General features: G+C 37.0%; 1 protein-coding gene across 1 annotated transcript in view; it reads left to right on the top strand.

The window, feature by feature from the left end:
- The window catches only part of ADGRG7 (adhesion G protein-coupled receptor G7), a 62,331-nt gene that overhangs the window by 34,237 nt on the left and 5,022 nt on the right, over nt 1-23,072 (top strand). The window contains 2 exon segments of the mRNA XM_067739100.1: nt 3,124-3,279; nt 5,320-5,476. Of these exon segments, the coding sequence (XP_067595201.1) occupies nt 3,124-3,279; nt 5,320-5,476 (313 nt within the window).

The following is a 23,072-nucleotide window of genomic DNA, read 5'->3' as shown; positions in this document are numbered from 1 at the left end:
GTAGTTCTTCTTGCTTCTGCTGTCTGTCCTCTAGTGGATGAGGCTATCTAAGAGGCTTCTGCAAGCTTCGTGATGGGAGGGACTGGTGGTAGGTAGAGCTGGGTGTTGTTCTGGTGGGCAGAGCTCAGTAAAACTTTAATCTGTTTGTCTGCTGAAGGGGGGGGGGCTGTGTTCTCTCCCTGTTGGTCATTTGGCATGAGGCAACCCAGCACTGGAGCCTACAGGCTCTTTGGTGGGGCTAATGGTGGACTTTGGGAGGACTCACACCAAGGAGTACTTCCCAGAACTTCTACTGCCGGTGTCCTTGTCCCCATGGGGAACCACAGCCACCCCCTCCCTGCCTTTGCAGGAGACCCTCCAACACTAGCAAGTAGGTTGGTTCAGTCTCCTATGGAGTCACTGCTCCTTCCCTCTGGGTCCTGGTATGTACAAGGTTTTGTGTGTGCCCTCCAAGAGTGAAGTCTCTGTTTCCCCCAGTCCTGTTGAAGTCCTGCAGTCAAATCCTGCCTGACTTCAAAGTCCAATTCTCTGGGGATTCCTCCTCCCATTGCTGGACCCCCAGGTTGGGAAGCCTGATGTGGGGCTCAGAACCTTCACTCCAGTGGGTGGACTTCTGTGTTATAATTGTTCTCCAGTTTGTGAGTCACCCACGCAATGGTTATGGGATTTGATTTTATTGTGCTTGTGCCCCTCGAATCATCTTACTGTGACTTCTCCTTTGTCTTTGGTTGTGGGGTATCTTTTTTGGTGAGTTCCAGTGTTTTCCTGTAGTTGATTGTTCAGCAGTTAGTTGTGATTCTGGTGCTCTCTCAAGAAGGAGTGATTGCACCTCCTTCTACTCCACCATCTTGAACCAATCTCCTCCTTTTCATTTTTAAAATTCATTACAGAGATCTGTAATCATTCCAATTTCCTTCTAGATCATTCAGATTAGAAATATGATTTCTAATAATTTAAATTGTAACAACATTCCAATGTAAAACAGCTTAGAAATCCTTTGGCATGTATAATAATGGTGTTTACCTACAAGGGAAAGAAAACAGACATTAATTGATTGCCAAATAATACCAGCGCTTCTCACATTATTTTGTTAATACCCTACTGCCTACCTGACACCTTCAGTTGGCTGGACAAGTGATGAGACATCTCCTGGTCTTCCCTCCCAAACCTGCTCTTCTCATCATCCTCGCCAACTCAGGTAACAGTAATTCCATCCTTCCAGGTACTCAAGCCAAAGATTTTGTAGTCACTCTTAACTCTCCTATATCTCCCATCTAACCTATCAATAAATCCTTTTGCTTTACTTTTTAAAAATATATATATATATTTATTTATTTGGCTGCGCTGGGTCTTAGTTGCAGCACGCAGGATCTTCATTGTGGCATGCGTGATCTTAGTTGAATCTTTGGTTGCCACATGCAGGCTTTTAGTCATGGCATGTGGGATCTAGTTTCCTGATAAGGGATCGAACCCAGGCCCCCTACATTGGGAGCATGGAGTCTTAACCACTGGACCACCAGGGAAGTCCCCTTTTGTTTTACTTTTAAACATATCTGGAATCAGACTATTTCTTAACATCTCCTCTTCCTGGTTCCAAGCCACCTGATTGTTGCAGTAGACTCCTAGCTGTTTTTCTCCTTTGGCATGTGCTCTTCTTTTATCCCTGCATCTAGCTAAAGTAATACTTTTAAAACTAAAGACCAAGCATGTCAAGTTTCTCCTTCTTGCCAAGAGTACATGCAGTCACCTATAAAGCCCTGACATAATTTGCATCTTTTTACTAATCCCATCTACTTCGTACTCTGTTCTAGCCACACTGGCCTCTTTGCTTACGCTCTCAACTCAGAGCCTTTGCACTTGCTGTTCCCTCTGCCTAGAACACCCTTCCCCCTCACCTACTTCAGATCTTTACTCAAATATTTTTTTCCATAAGTGTTTTCCTGACCACTCTATTTAAAATGAAACATTTCCTCCCCTGGTCCGCCAGGCACACACACAGACACACAGACACACATATACATATACATAGTAATACCTACCCTCATTACCCACTTTATTTTTCTTCACAGCACTTGCTAACTTCTGTTATAGTATATATCTTATTAATTCATTAGTTTTATTTATTTTCTGCATTAGAATAAATTCACTAAAGAAAGGCAGTTTGTTTTTTCATTCACTGCTAATATCTTGTTATCTAGAACAATGTCTGGCACATAGCATGTACTCTGTAAATACTTATTAAATGAATGAATTTATTCTTACAACAATGCCAGGAGATGATTACTACCCTTCACAGATGAGAAAAAGAATACCACCAAAACTATCACCAACAATAACAAAAAGACAAAAACAAAAACAGATGCAATGAGGTTAAAGAACTATTAAAATATTTTTTAAACATTAAACTTTAAAAAATGCTTATTAATAAGACAGTTTAAATAATTTACGGTATAATTAAATAATGGAATAATATGCAGCCATAAAAAATCATGAGGATAATCTTTATATTCTGATATGGAATGATCTCCAAGATGTGTTTTTAAGTAAGATATAGAAGTATCATGTTATCCTTTGCTTCAAAATCAGGAAAAAATATACATTTGCTGGTGTATGCATAGTCTAAATCTGGAAGTATACACAAGAAACATTGAATACCGCCGGAGATAAAAGCTTGGTGACTAGGGATAGTTGTAGGAGGGGTCTTGTCTCTCTATGATGATTTGTACCTTTAAAATTTTGAGCCATCTGAGTGTGCTACATAGTCAAAAAGAAAATTAAACAGTAACTTAACTAAAGTCAGAAACCTAGTAAGTGACAGACAGTGACATTTATATTCAGGACTGCCTAACTCAAAAGCCCACTTTCTTTCCACTAGCCCATATTGTCTCACAGAGAAATTTGGCAGAATCAATACATTTAATTTTTCTACTTGGTTGAATTCTTGAAAATCATCTCTAATATGTAGAAGGCAAAGAGATATTGACTTTTAGCAGGTCTTTCAGTCGAGTGAATGTCAATGGTGTGAACAGCATAGAGAAGAGTTTGTATACCTTTCTTTCTGCTGAAATCATTTCTTTTCTCTGCTTTCTTAGTCTGCTGAAATCATTTCTTTTCTCTCCACAGCTGCTGGCTGGCAACTCAAGAAAGCAGTGGTTTGATAACAAGTCCATTGTTGTGGTCATTCATCATACCTGTGACCATTATCCTCATTAGCAATGTTGTTATATTTATTGTCATTGTAGTCAAAGTGCTGTGGAAGAATAATCAGAATCTGAAGAGGTAAGATTCCCAATGAATCAGAAGCTGGAAGGCATGGCTCATGTAGTACTAATATAGTACTAATATAGCACAGGAATACATCCACAGCTCCTAGAAGAGTTTTCAGATTTGGGGGAAATGGCAAGGATATGTGGTTTGCAGGACAGATTTTCTCTTAAAATTTGTCTCAGAAGGTGGATCTTCTCATCTTCCAACATCAAGACTACAATGTGAGTCTATTGCATTATCTAAGATACTTTTGCGCTGTATGAGCCCAACTAAAAACCCAACCCAAAGACATCAAGAAAAAAATGTATCCCCCAATCCCCAATATTCATGAAATCAGATTTGAATAATTAAAAATATGAGAGGGTTGTGAGGAGATGCTGGTCACTGTATTTTCATTTTAGAAACCAGTAACTGTAGGTTATATTTTACATGTGTTGCCTGAATCACATAACAGCTTTAAATTTTTAAAAATTTGTTGCAAACATATAAAAATTGGAACATTGTGCAACATTGGGCCCACATTCCCTGCAGATGGGGCATGTGCTCTCTGGTCTATCAGTTCCCATGTGGACTGCTTCTTTCCTCTCTGTAACTTTTCTGACCCCAATAAGCATTTTCATTGTCATCGTTAATATACAGAAAGAGCTTTCAGTTGGAGAGACAAATAACAGAAGCTATTAAACACATACACTCCCCTCACCTCCACATCCCACAGCATGAATTGGTTAGAACACAGTGCTAATGAGGCTGTGAATTCAGGCTTAATTCTACAAGACTCTTCTTAACCCAAGTAGACTTACTATAAGTACATCTGTGAACTTTGTTGGTCACCATATAGATCCATTTTGAATGAACAGATGGGTGAAAACAGCCATCATTAGTGGGAATGTAATCTTAAACATGTACTTTACCATTCAAGAGTATCATCTTTCCTATATGGATGATAACCCATATTGAGGGGAAATGTGGAGAAAAGACTATCACTGATAATCATTCAAACCTATGTTTTCTTAACAATGCAGAAAAACCTTGGTGAAGTCTTGTTAACCTAATTGTAAGTTAAGTTATATTTCTTTTATACAAAGCAATATCATTTTGGCCACAGACATCAAACAAATTTGTAATGTTTCAAAATTTTGACTGGCAACTCATGGTTCTTAAATTAGCTTAGTTACAGTGAAGAGCAGGTTACAATTTAATTGTTTAACAAATTATCTTCTATGTGTCAGTTAGCTTTTGCTGTATAACAAATTACCCCCAAATTCAATGGCTTAGAATGATAAATATTTATTACTTGTCATAAGTTTGAGTGTTGATCATGTAGTTGTTTTGGTTTTGGCTGGCTTGAATGTTGGTAGATAACTTAGGATGAATCACTTTCATGTCTGATGGTTGTTGGTTGGTTGGTATTGAGTGGGAACTGCTCATTTGGGAAAGCTCCCCTCTGCTGCATGTGGTCTCTCTCTTAACATAGTACTCTCAGGGTTCCAAAGAGCAGTAAGAAAAAACACGCCCTGATGAGTGGAATGCTTTCAAGCCTTTGTTTGTGGAACAAATGCTAATGTCCCTCTGGTCAAAGTGAGTCATATGGCCAAGCTCAGGTTCCAGGGATATAGACTTAGCATGACAGGGAAGAAGGTCACTTTGTGCTTTAATAAATTTTCATTCTGATATCAACTTATGACATGGCACGGTCCCAGATGCCCAAAAAAGGAATTACTGATCCAGTAGTTATAATCGCTAACATCAAATTCAGTTCCAAAGAAAAAGTTAATTCTATGTGAAATTTGCCTGCAGTAGTATTTCAGGAACTGTTTATGCCTGAGCTTTCAAGCAGATATCACTGTCTTCCTCCCTTCCTTCCTTCCTCTCTTCCTCTCTTTCTCTCTTTTATTCAGAGTGACATAGGTTTTTCCACCTGAGGCATAATATTGTTTAATGAACAGTGTATATGTGGAGCTGAATACATATTTTCAATAGGAGGGTAACAATGATATTAATAAGTAAAAACCTGAATGAACCATATTTCCTTTCTTGTTTTCTCTTACTTAGCACAAAGAAGTTTTCAATCCTAAAGAAGTTTCTTAGCATGTTATGTGTTGCAGTCGTTTTTGGAGTTACCTGGATTCTGGCATACTTAATGCTAATGGATGATGATGGCATCAGGGTCACCTTCAGCTACTTATTCTGCCTTTTCAACACTACTCAGGTATGGTGTGGATTAGTCTGAAAGTAGTAGACTATGGAGTGGCGGAGATGATATCACCTGGACCAAAGTTTTCTTATCTTAAAACTCCCTGAAGGTCATTGCTTAGTTAATTTTGGGTGATTCTATTTTTAATACACTTTGAGGAAAGGGGAAGAAAAACTTTTTTATGACTTACCTACTATATCCTTTCCTGTACTGGAGTTCATGGAACATAATTGGAATGGGGTTGGCCAATGTTAGTCCCTCTTCTCTGAGCAGAAGAGATTTTGTTGAGCAGCTAGCTTGGGAGGCACCTCCTTTGCCTTTCTGCCATGCAGCAGGTTCACAGCACCTCACCGTGGTTATATGGTCAATGTTACAGTGATCCCTGGAGCTTGGACCCTGTGGGATTGGCTTAATTTCTTCTTTCTCTCTTTTTTGAAATTTTATGATTATCTTATTTTTTTAAAAACTTTATTGAGGAATAATTGGGAATAATTACCAACTATTACTGTATATTTTAAAATGTACAACTTGATGATTTGATACACATATACATATAGAATGATCAAAATAACACATCCATCACTTTACATAGTTAATTTTTTTTCTTTTTTTTTAATTAAAGTATAGTGGAAGTATAGTTGATTTACAATGCTGTATTAGTTTCTGGTATACAGCAAAGTGATTCCTTTTTTTATATAAATAAATAAATATATACATATACATATATATATATATATATATATATATATATATATATACTTTTTCACATGCTTTTCGATTACAGGTTATTACAAGCTATTGAGCATAGTTCCCTGTGCTATACAGTAGGTCCTTGCTGGTTACCTTTTTTTTTTGGCTGCATTGCGTCTTTGTTGCTGCATGTGGGCTTCCTCTAGTTGTGGAGAGCAGGGGCGATTCTTCGTTGCGGTACATGAGCTTCTCATTGTGGTGGCTTCTCTTGTTGCAGAGCATGGGCTCTAGGCACACGGGCTTCAGTAGTTGTGGCTCCTGGGCTTAGTTGCTCCATGGCATGTGTGGTCTTCCTGGACCAGGGATTGAACCTGTGTCCCCTGCATTGGCAGGAGGATTCTTAACCACTGCACCACCAGGGAAGTCCCTGGTTACCTATTTTTTATATGGTAGTGTGTACATGTTAATCCCAAACAATTAATTTATCTCCCCCCATCCTGTTATACCCTTTGGTAACTATAGGTTTGTTTTCTATGTCTGTGGGTCTATTTATGTGTTGTAAATAAGTTCATTTGTATTATTTTTAAAGACATTGTTAAATATTTTCTGTGTGTATGGTGAAAATGCTTAACTACTCAGCAACTTTTAAGTACATGATACCATATTATCAACTATAGTCACCATGTTGTACATTGGGTTCTTATTCTTCTTATAGTTTAAAACTTTGTACTCTTTGACCTATACTACCCCATTTACCTCTCCCCCCAGCCCCTGACAACCACCATTCTATTTTCTGTTTCTATGAAATTGGCTTTAAAAAAATTCCACATGTAACTGATACCACATGTGTCTGTCATTCTTGTCTGGCTTATAGCAATTAGCGTAATGCCCTCCAGGCTCATGTATGTTGTCACAAATGGCAGGATTTCCTTCTTTTTTATGGCTGAATAATATTCCATTGCATGTATCTACCATGAATTTTCTTTACACATTCATTCATCAAAGGACATTTAGGTTATTTCCATATCTTAGCTATTGTGAATAATGCTGCAGTGAACATGGGTGTGCAGTTTTCCCTTCAAGATAATGATTTCAATATTTAGGATAGTTTTTTCAAATTTTAGGATAGATGTTTCTGTGAAAAATACCATTGGAATTTTGGTAGGATTGCATTGACTCTTCAGATTACTTTGGGTAGTATGGAAATTTTCACAGTATTAATTTTTCCAGTCCAAGAACACAGATACCTTTCCATTGATTTATGTCTTCTTCAGGCTTTTTCATCAGTGTCATAGCTTACAGTGTATAGATTTTTCCTTGGTTAAACTTATTTCTAAGTATTACATTGTTTTTTATACTATTGTAAGTGGGATTGATTTATTAATTTCTTTTTCAGGTAGTTTGTTGTTAGTGTATAGAAATGCAAATGATTTCTTTTTCTTTTTTTTAAAATCTTGGTTGGAGTATAATTGCTCTACAATGGTGTGTTAGTTTCTGCTTTAAAACAAAGTGCATCAGCCATACATATATATTCATATATCCCCATATCTCCTCCCTCTCACGGCTCCCTCCCACCCTCCCTATCCCACCCCTCTAGGTGGTCACAAAGTACCGAGCTGATCTCCCTGTGCTATGTAAAATGTATCTATTTTACATTTGGTAGTGTAAATATGTCCATGCCACTCTCTCACTTCGTCCCATCTTACCCTTCCCCCTCCTCGTGTCCTCAAGTCTATTTTCTACATCTGCGTCTTTATTCCTGTCCTGCCACTAGGTTCTTCAGAAGCTTTTTTTTTTTTTTCTGAGATTCCATAGATATGTGTTAGCACATGGTATTTGTTTTTCTCTTTCTGACTTACTTCACTCTGTATGACAGACTCTACGTCCATCCACCTCACTACAAATAATTTGATTTCATTTCTTTTTATGGCTGAGTAATATTCCATTGTATATATATGCCACATCTTCTTTATCCATTCATCTCTCGATGGACACTTAGGTTGCTTCCATGTCCTGGCTATTGTAAATAGAGCTGCAATGAACATTGAGGTAGATGACTCATTTTGAATTATGGTTTTCTCAGGGTATATGCCCAGTAGTGAGATTGCTAGGTCGTATGGTAGTCTATTTTTAGTTTTTTCAGGAACCTCCACACTGTTCTCCATAGTGGCTGTATCAATTTACATCCCCACCAACAGTGCAAGAGGGTTCCCTTTTCTCCACACCCTCTCCAGCATTTATTGTTTGTAGATATTTTTATGATGGCCATTCTGACTGGTGTGAGGTGATACCTCATTGTAGTTTTGATTTGCATTTATCTAATGAGTAGTGATGTTGAGCATCCTTTCATGGTTTGTTGGAAATCTGTATATCTTCTTTGGAGAAATGTCTACTTAGATCTTCTGCGCATTTGTGGATTGAGTTGTTTGTTTTTTTGATATTAAGCTACATGAACTGCTTGTAAATTTTGGAGATTAATCCTTTGTCAGTTGCTTCATTTGCAAATATTTTCTCCCATTCTGAGGGTTGTCTTTTGGTCTTGTTTATGGTTTCCTTTGCTGTGCAGAAGCTTTTAAGTTTCATTAGGTCCCATTTGTTTATTTTTGTTTTTATTTCCAACTCTCTAGGAGGTGGGTCAAAAAGAATCTTACTGTGATTTATGTCATAGAGTGTTCTGTCTATGTTTTCCTCTAAGAGTTTGATAGTGTCTGGCCTTACATTTAGGTCTTTAATCCATTTTTTTTTTTTTTACTATTTATTTGGTTGTGCCAGGTCTTAGTTGCAGCAGGCGGGCTCCGTAGATGCAGCTCACCAGCTCCTTAGTTGCAGCAAGCATGTGGGATCTAGTTCCCTGAACAGGGATCAAACCCAGGCCCCCTGCATTGGGAGTGCAGAGTCTTATCCACTGCGCCACCAGGGAAGTCCCTTTAATCCATTTTGAATTTATTTTTCTGTATGGTGTTAGGGAGTGTTCTAATTTCATTCTTTTGCATGTAGCTGTCCAGTTTTCCCTGCACAATTTATTGAAGCATCTGTCTTTTCTCCACTGTATATTCTTGCTTCCTTATTCTAAAATAAGGTGACCATATGTGCATGGGTTTATCTCTGGGCTTTCTATCCTGTTCCATTGATCTATATTTCTGTTTTTGTGCCACTACCATACTGTCTTCATTACTGTAGCTTAGTCTGAAGTCTGGGAGCCGGATTCCTCCAGCTTCATTTTTCTTTCTCACGATTGCTTTGGCTATTCGGGGTCTCTTTTGTTTCCATACAAATTGTGAAATTTTTTGTTCTAATTCTGTGAAAAATGCCATTGGTCATTTGATAGGGATTGCATTGAATCTGTAGATTGCTTTGAGTAGTATAGTCATTTTCACAGTGTTGATTCTTCCAATGCAAGGATCTGGTATATCTCTCCATCCGTTCATAGCATCTTTAATTTCTTTCATCAGTGTCTTACAGTTTTCTGCATTCGAGTCTTTTGTCTCTTTAGGTAGGTTTATTCCTATGTATTCTATTCTTTTTTTGCAATGGTAAATGAGAGCGGTTCCTTAATTTCTCTTTCAGGTTTTTCATCATTAGTGTATAGGGATGCAAGAGATTTCTGTGCATTAATTTTGTATCCTGCTACTTTACCAAATTCATTGATCAGCTCTAGTAGTTTTCTGGTAGCATCCTTAGGATTCTCTATGTATAGTATCATGTCATCTGCAAACAGCGACAGCTTTACTTCTTCTTTTCCGATTTGGATTCCTTTTATTTCCTTTTCTTCTCTGATTGCTGTGGCTAAAACTTCCAAAACTATGTTGAATAAGAGTGGTGAGAGTGGGCAACCTTGTCTTGTTCCTGATCTTAGATGAAATGGTTTCAGTTTTTCACCATTGAGAACAGTGTTGACTGTGGGTTTGTCATATATGGCCTTTATTATGTGGAGGTAAGTTCCCTCTACGCCTACTGTCTGTAGGGTTTTTATCATAAATGGGTGTTGAATTTTGCTGAAAGATATTTCTGCATGTATTGAGATGATCATATGGTTTTTCTCCTTCAATTTGTTGTTATGGTGTATCACATTGATTGATTTGCATATATTGAAGAATCCTTGCATTCCTGGGATAAACCCCACTTGATCATGGTGTATGATCCTTTTAGTGTGCTGTTGGATTCTGTTTGCTAGTATTTTGTTGTGGGTTTTTGCACCCATGTTCATCAGTTATAATGGCCGGTAGTTTTCTACTTTTGTGGTATCTCTGTCTAGTTTTGGTATCAGGGTGATGGAGGCCTCATGGAAAGAGTTTGGGAGTGTTCCTCTCTCTGCTATATTTTGGAAGAGTTTGAGAAGTATAGGTGTTAGCTCTTCTCTAAATGTTTATAGAATTCGCCTGTGAAGCCATCTGGTCCTGGACTTTTGTTTGTTGGAAGATTTTTAATCACTGTCTCAATTTCAGTGCATGTGATTGGTCTGTTTATATTTTCTATTTCTTCCTGGTTCAGTCTTGGAAGGTTTTGCTTTTCTAAGAATTTGTCTATTTTTTCCAGGTTGTCCATTTTATTGGCATAGAGTTGCTTGTAGTAATCTCTCATGATCTTTTGTATTTCTGCAATGTCAGTTTGTACTTCTCCTTTTTCATTTCTAATTCTGTTGATTTGACTCTTCTCCCTTTTTTTCTTGATGAGTCTGGCTAATGGTTTATCAATTTTGTTTATCTTCTCAAAGAACCAGCTTTTAGTTTTATTGATCTTTGCTATTGTTTCCTTCATTTCTTTTTCATTTATTTCTGATCTGATCTTTATGATTTCTTTCCTTCTGCTAACTAAGGGTTTTTTTGTTCTTCTTTCTCTAATTGCTTTTGGTGTAAGGTTAGGTTTTTTATTTGAGATGTTTCTTGTCTCTTGAGGTAGCATGGTAGTGCTATAAACTTGCCTCTGAGAACTGCTTTTGCTGCATCCCATAGGCTTTGGGTCATCGTGTTTTCGTTGTCATTTTTTTCTAGGTATTTTTTGATTTCCTCTTTGTTTTCTTCAGTGATCTTTTGGTTATTTAGTAGTGTATTGTTTAGCCTCCATGTGTTTGTAGTTTTTACAGATTTTTTACTGTAATTGATATCTAGTTTCATAGCATTATGGTTGGAAACGATACTTGATACAATTTCAGTTTTCTTTAATTTACCTAGGCTTGATTTATGACCCAAGATGTGATTTCTCCTGGAGAATGTTCCGTGAGCACTTGAGAAGGAAGTGTATTCTGTTATTTTTGGATGGAATGTCCTATAATTATCAATTCAGTCTATATTGTTTAATGTGTCATTTAAAGCTTGTGTTTCCTTATTTATTTTCATTTTGGATGATCTGTCCATTGGTGAAAGTGGACAGATTAGAGTCCCCTACTATGTTAAATTCCCCTACTATGATTGTGTTACTGTCGATTTCCCCTTTTATGGCTGTTAGCATTTGCCTTATGTATTGAGGTGCTGCTATGTTGGGTACATAAATATTTACAAGTGTTATATTTTCTTCTTGGATTCATACCTTGATCCTTATGTAGTGTCATTCTTTGTTTCTTGTAATAGTCTTTATTTTAAAGTCTATTTTTTCTGATATGAGAATTACTACTCCAGCTTTCTTTTGATTTCCATTTGCATGGAATACTTTCTTCCAGTTTGTATGTGTCCCTTGGTCTGAAGTGTGTCTCTTGTAGACAGCATATATATCGGTCTTCTGTTTGTTTCCATTTAGCCAGTCCTTTTCTTTGGTTGGAGCATTTAATCCATTTACATTTAAGGTAGTTATCGATATGTATGTTCCTCTTACCATTTTCTTAATTGTTTTGGGCTTTTTATTGTAGGGCTTTTCCTTCTCTTGTGTTTCCTACCTAGAGAAGTTCCTTTTAGCATTCGTTGTAAAGCTGGCTTGATGATGCTGAATTCTCTTAGCTTTTGCTCATCTGTAAAGGTTTTAATTTCTCCATCTTATCTGAATGAGATCCTTGCTGGGTAGAGTAATCTTGATTGTAGGTTTTTCCCTTTCATCACTTTAAATATGTCCTGACACTCCCTTCCAGCTTGCAGAATTTCTGCTGAAAGATAAGCTGTTAACCTTATGGGGATTCCCTTATATGTTATTTGTTGTTTTCCCCTTGCTGCCTTTAACATTTTACTTTGTCTTTAATTTTTGATAGTTTGATTAATATGTGTCTTGACGTGTTTCTCCTTGGATTTATCCTGTATGGGACCCTCTGTGCTTCCTGGACTTGATTGACTATTTCCTTTCCCATATTAGGGAATTTTTCAACTATAATCTCTTCAAATATTTTATCAGTCCCTCTCTTTTTCTCTTCTTCTTCTAGGACCCCTGTAATTCGAATGTTGGTGCATTTAATATTGTCCCAGAGGTCTCTGAGACTGTCCTCTATTCTTTTCATTCTTTTGTCTTTATTCTGCTGTGCAGTAGTTATTTCCACTGTTTTATCTTCCAGGTCACTTATCCGTTCTTCTGCCTCAGTTATTCTGCTATTGATTCCTTCTAGAGAATTTTTAATTTCATTTATTGTGTTGTTCAGCATTGTTTGTTTGCTCTTTAGTTCTTCTAGGTCCTTGTTAAACGTTTCTTGTATTTTTCTCCATTGTATTTCCAAGATTTTGGATCATCTTTACTGTCATTACTCTGATACTTTTTCAGGTAGACTGCCTATTTCCTCTTCATTTGTTTGGTCTGGTGGATTTTTACCTTGCTCCTTTATTTGCTGGGTGTTTCTCTGTCTTCTCATTTTGCTTAACTTACTATGGGGTCTCCTTTTTGCAGGCTGCACGTTCATAGTTCCCGTTGTTTTTGGTGTCTGCCCCCAGTGGCGAAGTTTGGTTCAGTCGGTTGTGTAGGCTTCCTGGTCGAGGGGACTGGTGCCTGTGTTCTGGTGTATGAGGCTGGATCTTGTCTTTCTGGTGGGCAGGACCATGTCCAGTGTTGTGTTTTGGGGTGTCTGTGACCTTATTATGATTATGGGCAGCTTCTCTGTTAATGGGTGGGGTTGTGTTTGTGTCCTGCCAATTGTTTGTCATAGGGTTTCCAGCACTGTATCTTGCTGGTCATTGAGTGGAGCTGAGTCTTAACGTTGAGATGGAGATGTCTGGGAGAGCTTTCACCATTTGATATTACCTGGAGCCGGGAGGTCTCTTATAGACCAATGTTCTGAACTTGGCTTTCCCACCTCAGAGGTACAGGCCTGACACCTGGCTAGAGCACCCAGACTCTACCAGTCACATGGCTCAGAAGAAAAGGGAGAGAAGAAGGAAAGAAATGAAAAATAAATATAATAAAAGTTTTTAAAATAAAAAATTATTAAAAATAAATCAAAAAGTAATAAAAAAAGAAAGAAAGAAGAGAGCAACCAAACCATAAAACAAATCCACCAATGATAACAAGCACTAAAAACTATACTAAAAACAAAGAAACAAACAAAAAACCTGGACAGATAGAATGCTAGGACAAATGGTAAAAGTAAAACTATACAGACAAACTCACACAAAGAAGCATACACATTCACAAAAAGAGAAAAAGGAAAAAAATCTATATATAAAAGGAAAAAAAGGAAGAGAGCAACGAAATCAATAAACAAATCTACCAATGATAATAAACTCTAAATACTTAACTAACATAAACTTAAAACCAGAAACAAATTAGATGCAGACAGCAAATCCCAAGTCTACAGTTGCCCGCAAGGTCCACTGCTTCAATTTTGGGGTGATTCAAAGTCTATTCAGGTATTCCAGAGATGCAGGGTACATCAGGTTGATTGTGGAGATTTAATCCGCAACTCCTGAGACTGCATGGAGAGATTTCCCTTTCTCTTCTTTGTTCGCACAGCTCCTGGGGTTCAGCTTTGTATTTGGCCTTGCCTGTGCGTGTAGTTCACCTGAGGGTGTCTGTTCTTTGCTGAGACAGGATGGGGTTAAAGTAGCAGCTGATTAGGTGGCTCTGGCTCATTCAGGCTGGGGGTAGGGAGGGGTGTGGAATGTGGGGCAAGCTTGTGGCGGCAGAGGCCGGCATGACATTGCAACAGCCTGAGGCGCACCATGTGTTCTCCCTGGGAAGTTGTCCCTGGATCACGGGACCCTGGCAATTGTGGGCTGCACAGGCTCCTGGGAGGGCAGGTGTGGATAGTGACCTGTGCTTACACACAGGCTTCTTGGTGGCTGCAGCAGGAGCCTTAGGGTTTCATGCCCATCTCTGGGGTCCGTGCTGTTAGCTGGGGCTCGCGCCCGTCTCTGGAGCTCATTTAATTGGTGCTCTGAATCCCCTGTCCTTGCGCCCCCTAAAACAATGGTCTCTCTCCTCTTAGGGAGTTTCAGACTTTTTCCCGGACTTCCTCCCGGCTAGCTGTGGCTCACTAGCCCCCTTCAGGCTGTGTTCATGCAGCCAATCCCAGTCCTCTCCCTGGGATCTGACCTCTGAAGCCCGAGCCTCAGCTCCCAGCCCCCACCTGCCCCAGCGTGTGATCAGACAAGCCTCTCAGGCTGGTGAGTGCTGGTCAGCATCAATCTTCTGTGCGGGAATCCGTCCACTTTGCCCTCTGCACCCCTGTTGCTGTGCTCTCCTCCGTGGCTCTGAAGCTTCCCCCAATCCCACCCACTGTCTCTGCCCGCGAAGGGGCTTCCTAGTGTGTGGAAACTTTTCCTCCTTCACAGCTCTCTCCCAGAGGTGCAGGTCCCATCCCTATTCTTTTGTCTTGTTTTTTGCTTTTTTCTTTTGCCCTACCCAGGTATGTGGAGAGTTTCTTGCTTTTGGGGGAAGTCTGAGGTCTTCTGCCAGCATTCAGTAGGTGTTCTGTAGGAGTTGTTCCACGTGTAGATGTATTTGTGGGATGGAAGGTGATCTCCATGTCTTACTCCTCCGCCATCTTGAAGGTCTCCTGCAACTGATTTCTGTAAGTTATTTTTTTATCCTGCAACTTTACTAAATTTATTTATTAGTTCTGGTTTTCTGGTGGAGTCTTTTGGGTTTTCTATATTTAAGATAATTTCGTCTGCCAGCAGAGACAGTATTATTTTTTCCTTTCTAACTTGGATGCCTGTTATTTCTTTTTCCTGGCTATTGTTCCGACTAGGACTTCCAGTAGTATGTTGAATGGATGTGGCAAGAGTGGGCATCCTTGTCTTATTCCTGTCTTAGAGGAAAGGCTTTTAATTTTCACCATTGAGTGTGATGTTAGCTGTGGGCTTGTCAGATGTGGCCTTTATTATGTTGATGAACAATCCTTCTATACCTTATTTGTTGAGAGTTTTTCTCATGAAAGCATGTTGAATTTTGTTAAATACTTTTTCTGCATCTATTGAAATGATCCCGATTTTTGTCCTTCATTCTGTTCATGTGGTATATCACATTTATTGATTTGCATATGTTGAACCATTCTTGCTTCCAGGGTTGAGTCCCATTTGATCATGGTGTATGATCCTTTTAATGTATTTTTGAATTCAGTTTGCTAATATTTTGTTGAGGATTTTGCATCTATGGTCATCAGGAATATGGCTTGTAATTTTCTTTTCTTGTAGTGTCCTTATCTGGCTTCAGTATTAGGGTGATGCTGGCCCTGTAAAGAGTTTGCAAGTGTTCCTTCATCTTCACTTTTTTTGGGAAAGTTTGAGAAGGTTTGGTATTCATTCTTTAAATGTTTGGTATAGCTCACCTGTGAAGCCATCTTGTCCTGGGCTTTTATGTCCTGGGCTTTTAATCTTTTAAAAGATTAAATTACTGATTCAATCTCCTTGTTCATTATTGCTCCATTTAGATTTTCTATTACATCTTGATTCAGTCTTGGTAAGTTGTGTCTGAATTTTTTTCTTTTAATTCTTTTAAATTTAATGAGACTGATTTTATGGACTAATAAGCATTTGGTCTATCTTGGTGAACAAAACATTTAACTTGGAAAAGAATGGTATTCTGTAGTTGTCGGGTATAGTGTACTAAAAATGTCAATAGATGATTGTTAGTACTGTACAGATTTTCTTACCAACATTTTTGGTTCTCTCAACTGCTGAAAAAGGAATGCTAAAATCTCCAACTGTGATTGTGAATTTGTTTATTCTCTCCTTAATTCTGCCAATTTTTGCATCAGATGTGTTGAGGTTCTGCTATCAGATGCATAGACATTTATGATTATTATGTTTTTTTTAAGATGTTGGGGGTAGGAGTTTATTAATTAATTAATTTATTTTTGGCTGTGTTGGGTCTTCGTTTCTGTGCAAGGGCTTTCTCTAGTTGTGGCAAGTGGGGGCCACTCTTCATCGCAGTGCGCGGGCCTCTCACTATCGTGGCCTCTTTTTTTGCGGAGCACAGGCTCCAGACGTGCAGACTCAGTAGTTGTGGCTCATGGGCCTAGTTGCTCCGCGGCATGTGGGATCCTCCCAGACTAGGGCTCGAACCCGTGTCCCCTGCATTAGCAGGCAGATTCTCAACCACTGCGCCACCAGGTAAGCCCTATGATTATTATGACTTTGAATGAACTGACCCTTTATCATTTGGAAATGTCCCTCCTTAACTCTGATAATGCTCTTTGTCATGAAGTCTACTTTATCTGATATATGGCCTTCTTATGCATATTGATTACATGATACATATTTTTTCATCCATTCACTTTCAACCTATCTGTGCCTTTATATTTAAAGTATGTATCTTACAGACAGCAAGTAGATGGGTCTTTTATCAATTCTGGCAATCTCTGTCTTTTGAGTGTTTAGTCTGTTTGAGCTAATGTAATTATTAATGTGCATGAATTTATGTCTAACATTTTACTATTTGCTTTCTGTTGCCACTCTATTTTTTATTCATTTGTTCCTCTTTTCCTGCCTACTTTTGGGTAAATTTAGTAGTACTAGGATTCCATTTTCATTTATATGTTGGTTATTAAGCAATATCCCAGCATATATTTTGTTGATTTAGGGATACATTATACATCCTTAACTTTCCATACTCAACGGAGTTAATATTTTACCACTTACACTAAAATTTAAGACTCTTGTAACAGTATAAGCTTACGTGTTATTCTTCCTTCCTTTATGTTATAGTTGTCTGATGTACTACATGTGCATACATTATAAACCCCACAATGGAGTGTTATTGGTTTTGCTTGTTCTTAATCCCTTCTTGAAGATCTGAATTTCCATGTGATTTTGTTTCCCTTCAGGCTGAAAACTTTCCTTTAGAATTTCTTAGTATATATCTTCTGGTGAAAAATTCTTTCAGTTTTCTTTTACCTAAAAATGTCTTTATTTAGCTTTCATTGTTGAGAGACATTTTCACTGGATATAGAATTATGACTTGACAGAGTTTTTTTTTTCCTTTTAGCATTATGAAGAAGTAATTTCACAAACTGGCTCCAGTTTCTAATGAGACAGCTTCAATGTTTTGCATTATTTTTCCTCCTGTTATATAATGTGTTACTTTCCTCTGGTTATTTTCAGGGTTTTCCCTTTATTTTTGACTTTTATCATTTTGACTATAATGTGCCCAGATATTATTTTATTTTATTTTTTGCATTTATTCTGCTTGGGATTGCTGAGCTTCTTGAATCTATTAATTTATGTCTTTCATCAAATTTGAGAAATTTGCAGCCATTATTTTTCAAATAGTTTTTGTGTCCCATTCTCTCTCTTCTCTCTTTCTGGGACTGTAAGTACATGTTAGTTAATTTAATATTGTTCTTCAGGTTCCTGAGCTCTGTTCATTCTTTCTCATTCTTTCTCCTTGCTATTCATCAGACTGGATCATCCTGGTGATCTGTCTCCAAGGACACTGATTTTTTTCTTTAGGCATCTTCAGTTTGCTATTGAGCCTATCCAGTGATTTTTATTTCAGATATTGTACCTTTATAGTTTACAAATTTTTGTTTTGTTATATTTTATTGTAGTACATTTTGCTTACATTTCCTTATTTTTGGCTCATTATGAGTACATTTTCTTTTGTACTCTATGAATACATCTGTAAGCATGTTGTAATAGTACTTTAAATTTCTTGTTTGCTAAATTTAACATCTGGGTCATTTTGGACATTCCCCATTCATTGCTTTTTTTCTATAGTATGGGCCATGTTTTTCTGTTTTTTCATATGTTTGGTAATTTCAATTATTTCCAGAGCATTATAGATCCTACACCGTCGCAACTCTACATTCTGCTATATTCCTACCAAGAGTGGAGTTACCATACGATTAACTTAGCTGGACTAAAATTGAAAACTATCTCTCCCTAGGGTGGGCAGCTGAAATCTCTGTTTAGTGTTTTTAGCCTTACCTGTGCTTCTCGGAGTCCATCCCAACCATTTGTAATTCAGAGGTTACTCAGCCATTTGGGCAGAGTTTATAAACAGACTCTGGAGCTCCTCCTCTCTGTCTTCTCCTGGATATTCATATCCATACTGTTACTTACTTTCCATCTGCTGTGGTTGCCCTAAACCCTGTCTTCTGTTTTTTCAACCTAATAAAACTGCCTGTTTCAACTCCAGGTTTACTCATCCTGCATGGGCTGATTATGGTGTGACTTCAGGCTAAAAGATATTAAGCACAAAACAAAATATGGAAACCTACCCAGTGGAACTCCCTTTTTCCTAAGTGTAGATTCCTCTTCCAGTTTCTGACTGCTTTTGCTTGCCCTCCAATGTCTTCATATAGGTTTTAAAAAATATTTTGTCCAGAGTTTATAGTTTTAATATGCAAGAGGGTTGATTTGATAGGAGCAGAACCATATAAAGTTGTTTTTGTGACATAAGTCATACATAGGACTGAAGATACTTTTATTCCTTGAGACTTATCTCAAGAATATATTTAATAATAAATCTTTTAAAAAATTCCATTAATACTTTGTTTAAAAAAATCTGAATTGAAGATTTATATTCTTTTTTTTCTTTGGAAACCATTCTGTTAACATCTTGGGAGTATCTACTGTGAGAGAAGCTCAATATTTAGGCTAAGGATTATGGTCACCTTCTGATTTTCATCATGGCAAAAATAATCATATAGATGAACCAAAATGGTAGATGAAAATAAAAATTCTGTTTGACCTCACAAGATTTTTTTTTATTATTTTGTATTTGTGTATTATACATGGGGGATGTCAAAATTTTAAGATAAAACAAGGAGGCATTATTGAAAGACTTAACCTTGAAATCAGGAATTTCTCTCTGTGCTTCTTATTCTATCCCTCTTCCCATAGTGAACATTGCCTTTTACTCTGATGAAAAATATTGCAAGGACTTTTCCCTCTGTATATAGAGTTCCATTTTTTCTGAGTTGGCAGAGTGAATTATACTTCAATATAATGAAAGTACCCTTCTTTTTTAATTTATTTTTTTTTAAATTCAGGTATAGTTGATTTACGGTATTGTGTAAGTTTCAGGTATATGATATAGTGATTCACAATTTTTAAAGATTATAGTTCTTATAAAATATTCCCTGTGTTGTAAAATATATTCTTGTAGCTTATTTATTTTATACAGAGTAGCTTGTACCTCTTAATCCCCTACCTTTATTTTGCCCCTCACTTCTTCCCTCTCCTCACTGGTAACCACTAGTTTGTTCTCTGTATCTGTGAGTCTGTTTCTTTTCTGTTACATTCACTAGTTTGTTTTATTTTTTAGATTCCACACATAAGTGATATCATACAGTGTTTGTCTTTCTCAGTCTGACTTATTTCACTAAGCATAATACCCTCCAAGTCTATCCATGTTGTTGAAAATGGCAAAATTTCATTCTTCTCATGGCTGAGTAGTATTCCATTGTACATACATACCACATCTTCATTTTTTTCTTTTAAAGTTATGGGAGATATACTTTGATTTTTAATCCATTCATCTGTTGATGGACACTTAGGTTGCTTCCATATCTTGGCTATTGTAAATAATATTGTTATGAACATTGGGGTGCACGTATCTTTTTGAATTAATGTTTTTCTTTTCTTTGGTTGTATGCCCACAAGTGGAATTGCTAGATCATATGGTAGTTGTATATTTAATTTTTTTGAGGAAGCTCCATACCGTGTTCCGCAGTGTCTGCACCAATTTACATTCCTAACGACAGTGGAAAGTACCCTTCTTCTAAACTACGCACCCTGCACCAGGATCATTTGTGTGAACAAATGTGATCACTGGACCACCTACATGAGGCAAGAAAAGACACTCCTTAGTGAGAGCTTGCTTCTTAAGCTCCAGACCTCTAACCCTGAAAGCAAAGGGATAATTCCTAAAATCCTACATAGATTGTTATTAGTATAAAAAAATTTCCAATTTAATATTTACTGAGATTATCTTCTGACAATATTTTTATATGTCACATATGTACTTTTTCAAGGGGATATAGTTTTCAAGTTATCTTTTGTAAAATCTTATTTACCTTTAACTTGTTTATCAAAGCCAGAGAAAGGCATGTAAAATTCCCTTTTACACTTTTCTACCAGTTTTTCTTCTGTTTAACTGTTTGTCTTTATACAAATTAATGCTGTATTATCATGTTTCTAAAAATTCATGGATGTTGTATATTTCTGGTGCTTGATAACTTTCATCAATATAACAGGTCACTCTCAGTCCTATTTTATCTTGAAATCTAATTTTCCATATATTAATGTAGCAACTTCTAATTTGTTTTTATGCGATGTTATCTAATCTATGTTAGTTCTTTTGTCATTAACCTTTCTATGTCACTTTGTTTTTGACTTACCATTTTTTAGATCCCATATATTTAGATTATATTTTTTTTAATAGAATTTATTTATTTATTTATTTATTTATCTCTGCATTGGGCCTTTGTTGCTGCGCACGGGCTTCCTCTAGTTGTGGTGAGTTGGGGCTACTCTTCATGTGGTGTGTGGGCTTCTCATTGTGGTGGCTTCTCTTGTTGCAGAGCACCGGCTCTAGGTGCACAAGCTTCAGTAGCTGTGGCACATGGGCTCAGTAGTTGTGGCTCCTGGGCTCTAGAGCTCAGGCTCAGTAGTTGTGGTGCATGGGTTTAGTTGCTTCATGGCACATGGGATCTTCCTGGACCAGGGCTCAAACCTGTGTCCCCTGCATTGGCAGGTGGATTCTTAACCACTTAGCAACCAGGGGAGTCCCCAGATTGCGTTTTTAAAATCATTTTCTCATTGTTTTTCTATTTTATTTAAAAAGTTAAACTTTTATCTATATAGCTAAATATTGGTTATCAAAACTGGTATGTTTGATCTTATTCTGTTATCTTATTTTCTTTTTTTACATGTATCCATTTCTTCCTTTTTTTTATATGTTATGCCATATAAATTATATTTTCTTTTATTTAACCTTCTCCAATTAGAACATTTTCATCCCATTATTATTTTTGTTTATTAAACATTAATATAATTTATAAGATACAATTTTCAACTTCCAAAGTAAAACAATATGTATTGATTCCTCCCCTTTTTTTTAAAATTGGAGTATAGTTGATTTACAACATTGTGTTCGTTTCAGGTGTACAGCAAAGTGAATCAGTTATACATATACATATATTCATTCTTTTTTAGATTCTTTACATATAGGTTATTACAGAATATTGAGTAGAGTTCCCTGTGCTATACAGTAGGTCCTTATTAGTTATCTATTTTATATATAGGATTCCTCCCTTTTAAAGATAGTAAAATGAACACAGTTTAGCTGCTTCTTGTCTCCTGGTTTTATTGGTAAAATTTATCATACAATTATTGTTGTTAAATTATACTGTCTACATTTTCTTTCAAGAAATATTTATAATAGTTGGATTTTGTTTGATAATTGTACTAACTGCATTTTCTTATACTTAAATAGTTTCAATGCCTTTTGCCAGTCTTCTTTATTAGATTGTTATGTTATTTTGACTTCTTCATTTTAATGAATTTCTCATTAATAATAGCATATTTTGGAGTAATTGTTTAAAAGATAGTAAATATTAATGAGGACTTTCCTAGCTGATAATTTTTCTTTAGGTAACATGGCACATGAACCTCAGATTAGCTTGGCATTTAATTCTTGGCAATAATCTTTTTTTCATTGAAATTCTATAAACTTAATGAGATTTTATGTTGTGGATAAAAGGCTGAGAAAGGTCAGAATTTTTTTTTTTTGGTTCTTCCCACTCTTATATCACCCATAAGAATATTTTTTGAAATAATTTTGAACTCATAAGAAGTTATAAAAATAGTACAGAGGGCTTCCCTGGTGGCGCACTGGTTGAGAGTCCGCCTGCCGATGCAGGGGACACGGGTTCGTGCCCCGGTCCGGGAAGATCCCACATGCCGCGGAGCGGCTGGGCCCGTGAGCCATGGCCGCTGAGCCTGCGCGTCCGGAGCCTGTTGCTCCGCAACGGGAGAGGCCACAACAGTGAGAGTGCCCGCGTACCGCAAAAAAGAAGAAAAAAAAAAAAAAGTACAGAGAGTTCCTATGTAGACTTCACCCAGCTCTTCCAGTGATAACACCTTATATAACTATAATAGATCTATTAAAAAATTATAACAGCAAAAAAAAGTAAATAAATAAAAATAAAAGAAAGACATTTTCCTACAAAAATAAATAAATAAAACCCAGGAAAGTGACATTGGTACAATCCACATAGATTATTCACTTATAGGCTTTAATCCCTTAAAATGAGGTATTTATTTATTTACTTATTGGGCTTAATATGTGGAATGTGAGATCTTGTTCCCAGACCAGGGATCGAACCCTCACCCCCTGCACTGGAACCACAGTCTTAACCACTGGACTGCCAGGGAAGTCCCTAAAATGATGGATTTTAATTCTAGATTTATTAATTCAACTATGAATTAAATAAATAAATTTGTTATCAAATACAATAGCATTATTGTAGTTTTGTAAGTTCATTTGTTCCTTTTTTCCTTGTACTCAAAAATTAACTTTTTATGGGTACAAGTCTCATCTCCTCAACTAGATTATCAGTTCTCTA

The sequence above is a fragment of the Pseudorca crassidens genome, chromosome 5 (assembly GCF_039906515.1).
Source record: "Pseudorca crassidens isolate mPseCra1 chromosome 5, mPseCra1.hap1, whole genome shotgun sequence".
Classification (NCBI taxonomy): Eukaryota; Metazoa; Chordata; class Mammalia; order Artiodactyla; family Delphinidae; genus Pseudorca; species Pseudorca crassidens.
The sequence above is the reverse complement of the archived record's forward strand: the minus strand, read 5'-3'. Positions and strand labels throughout refer to the sequence as shown.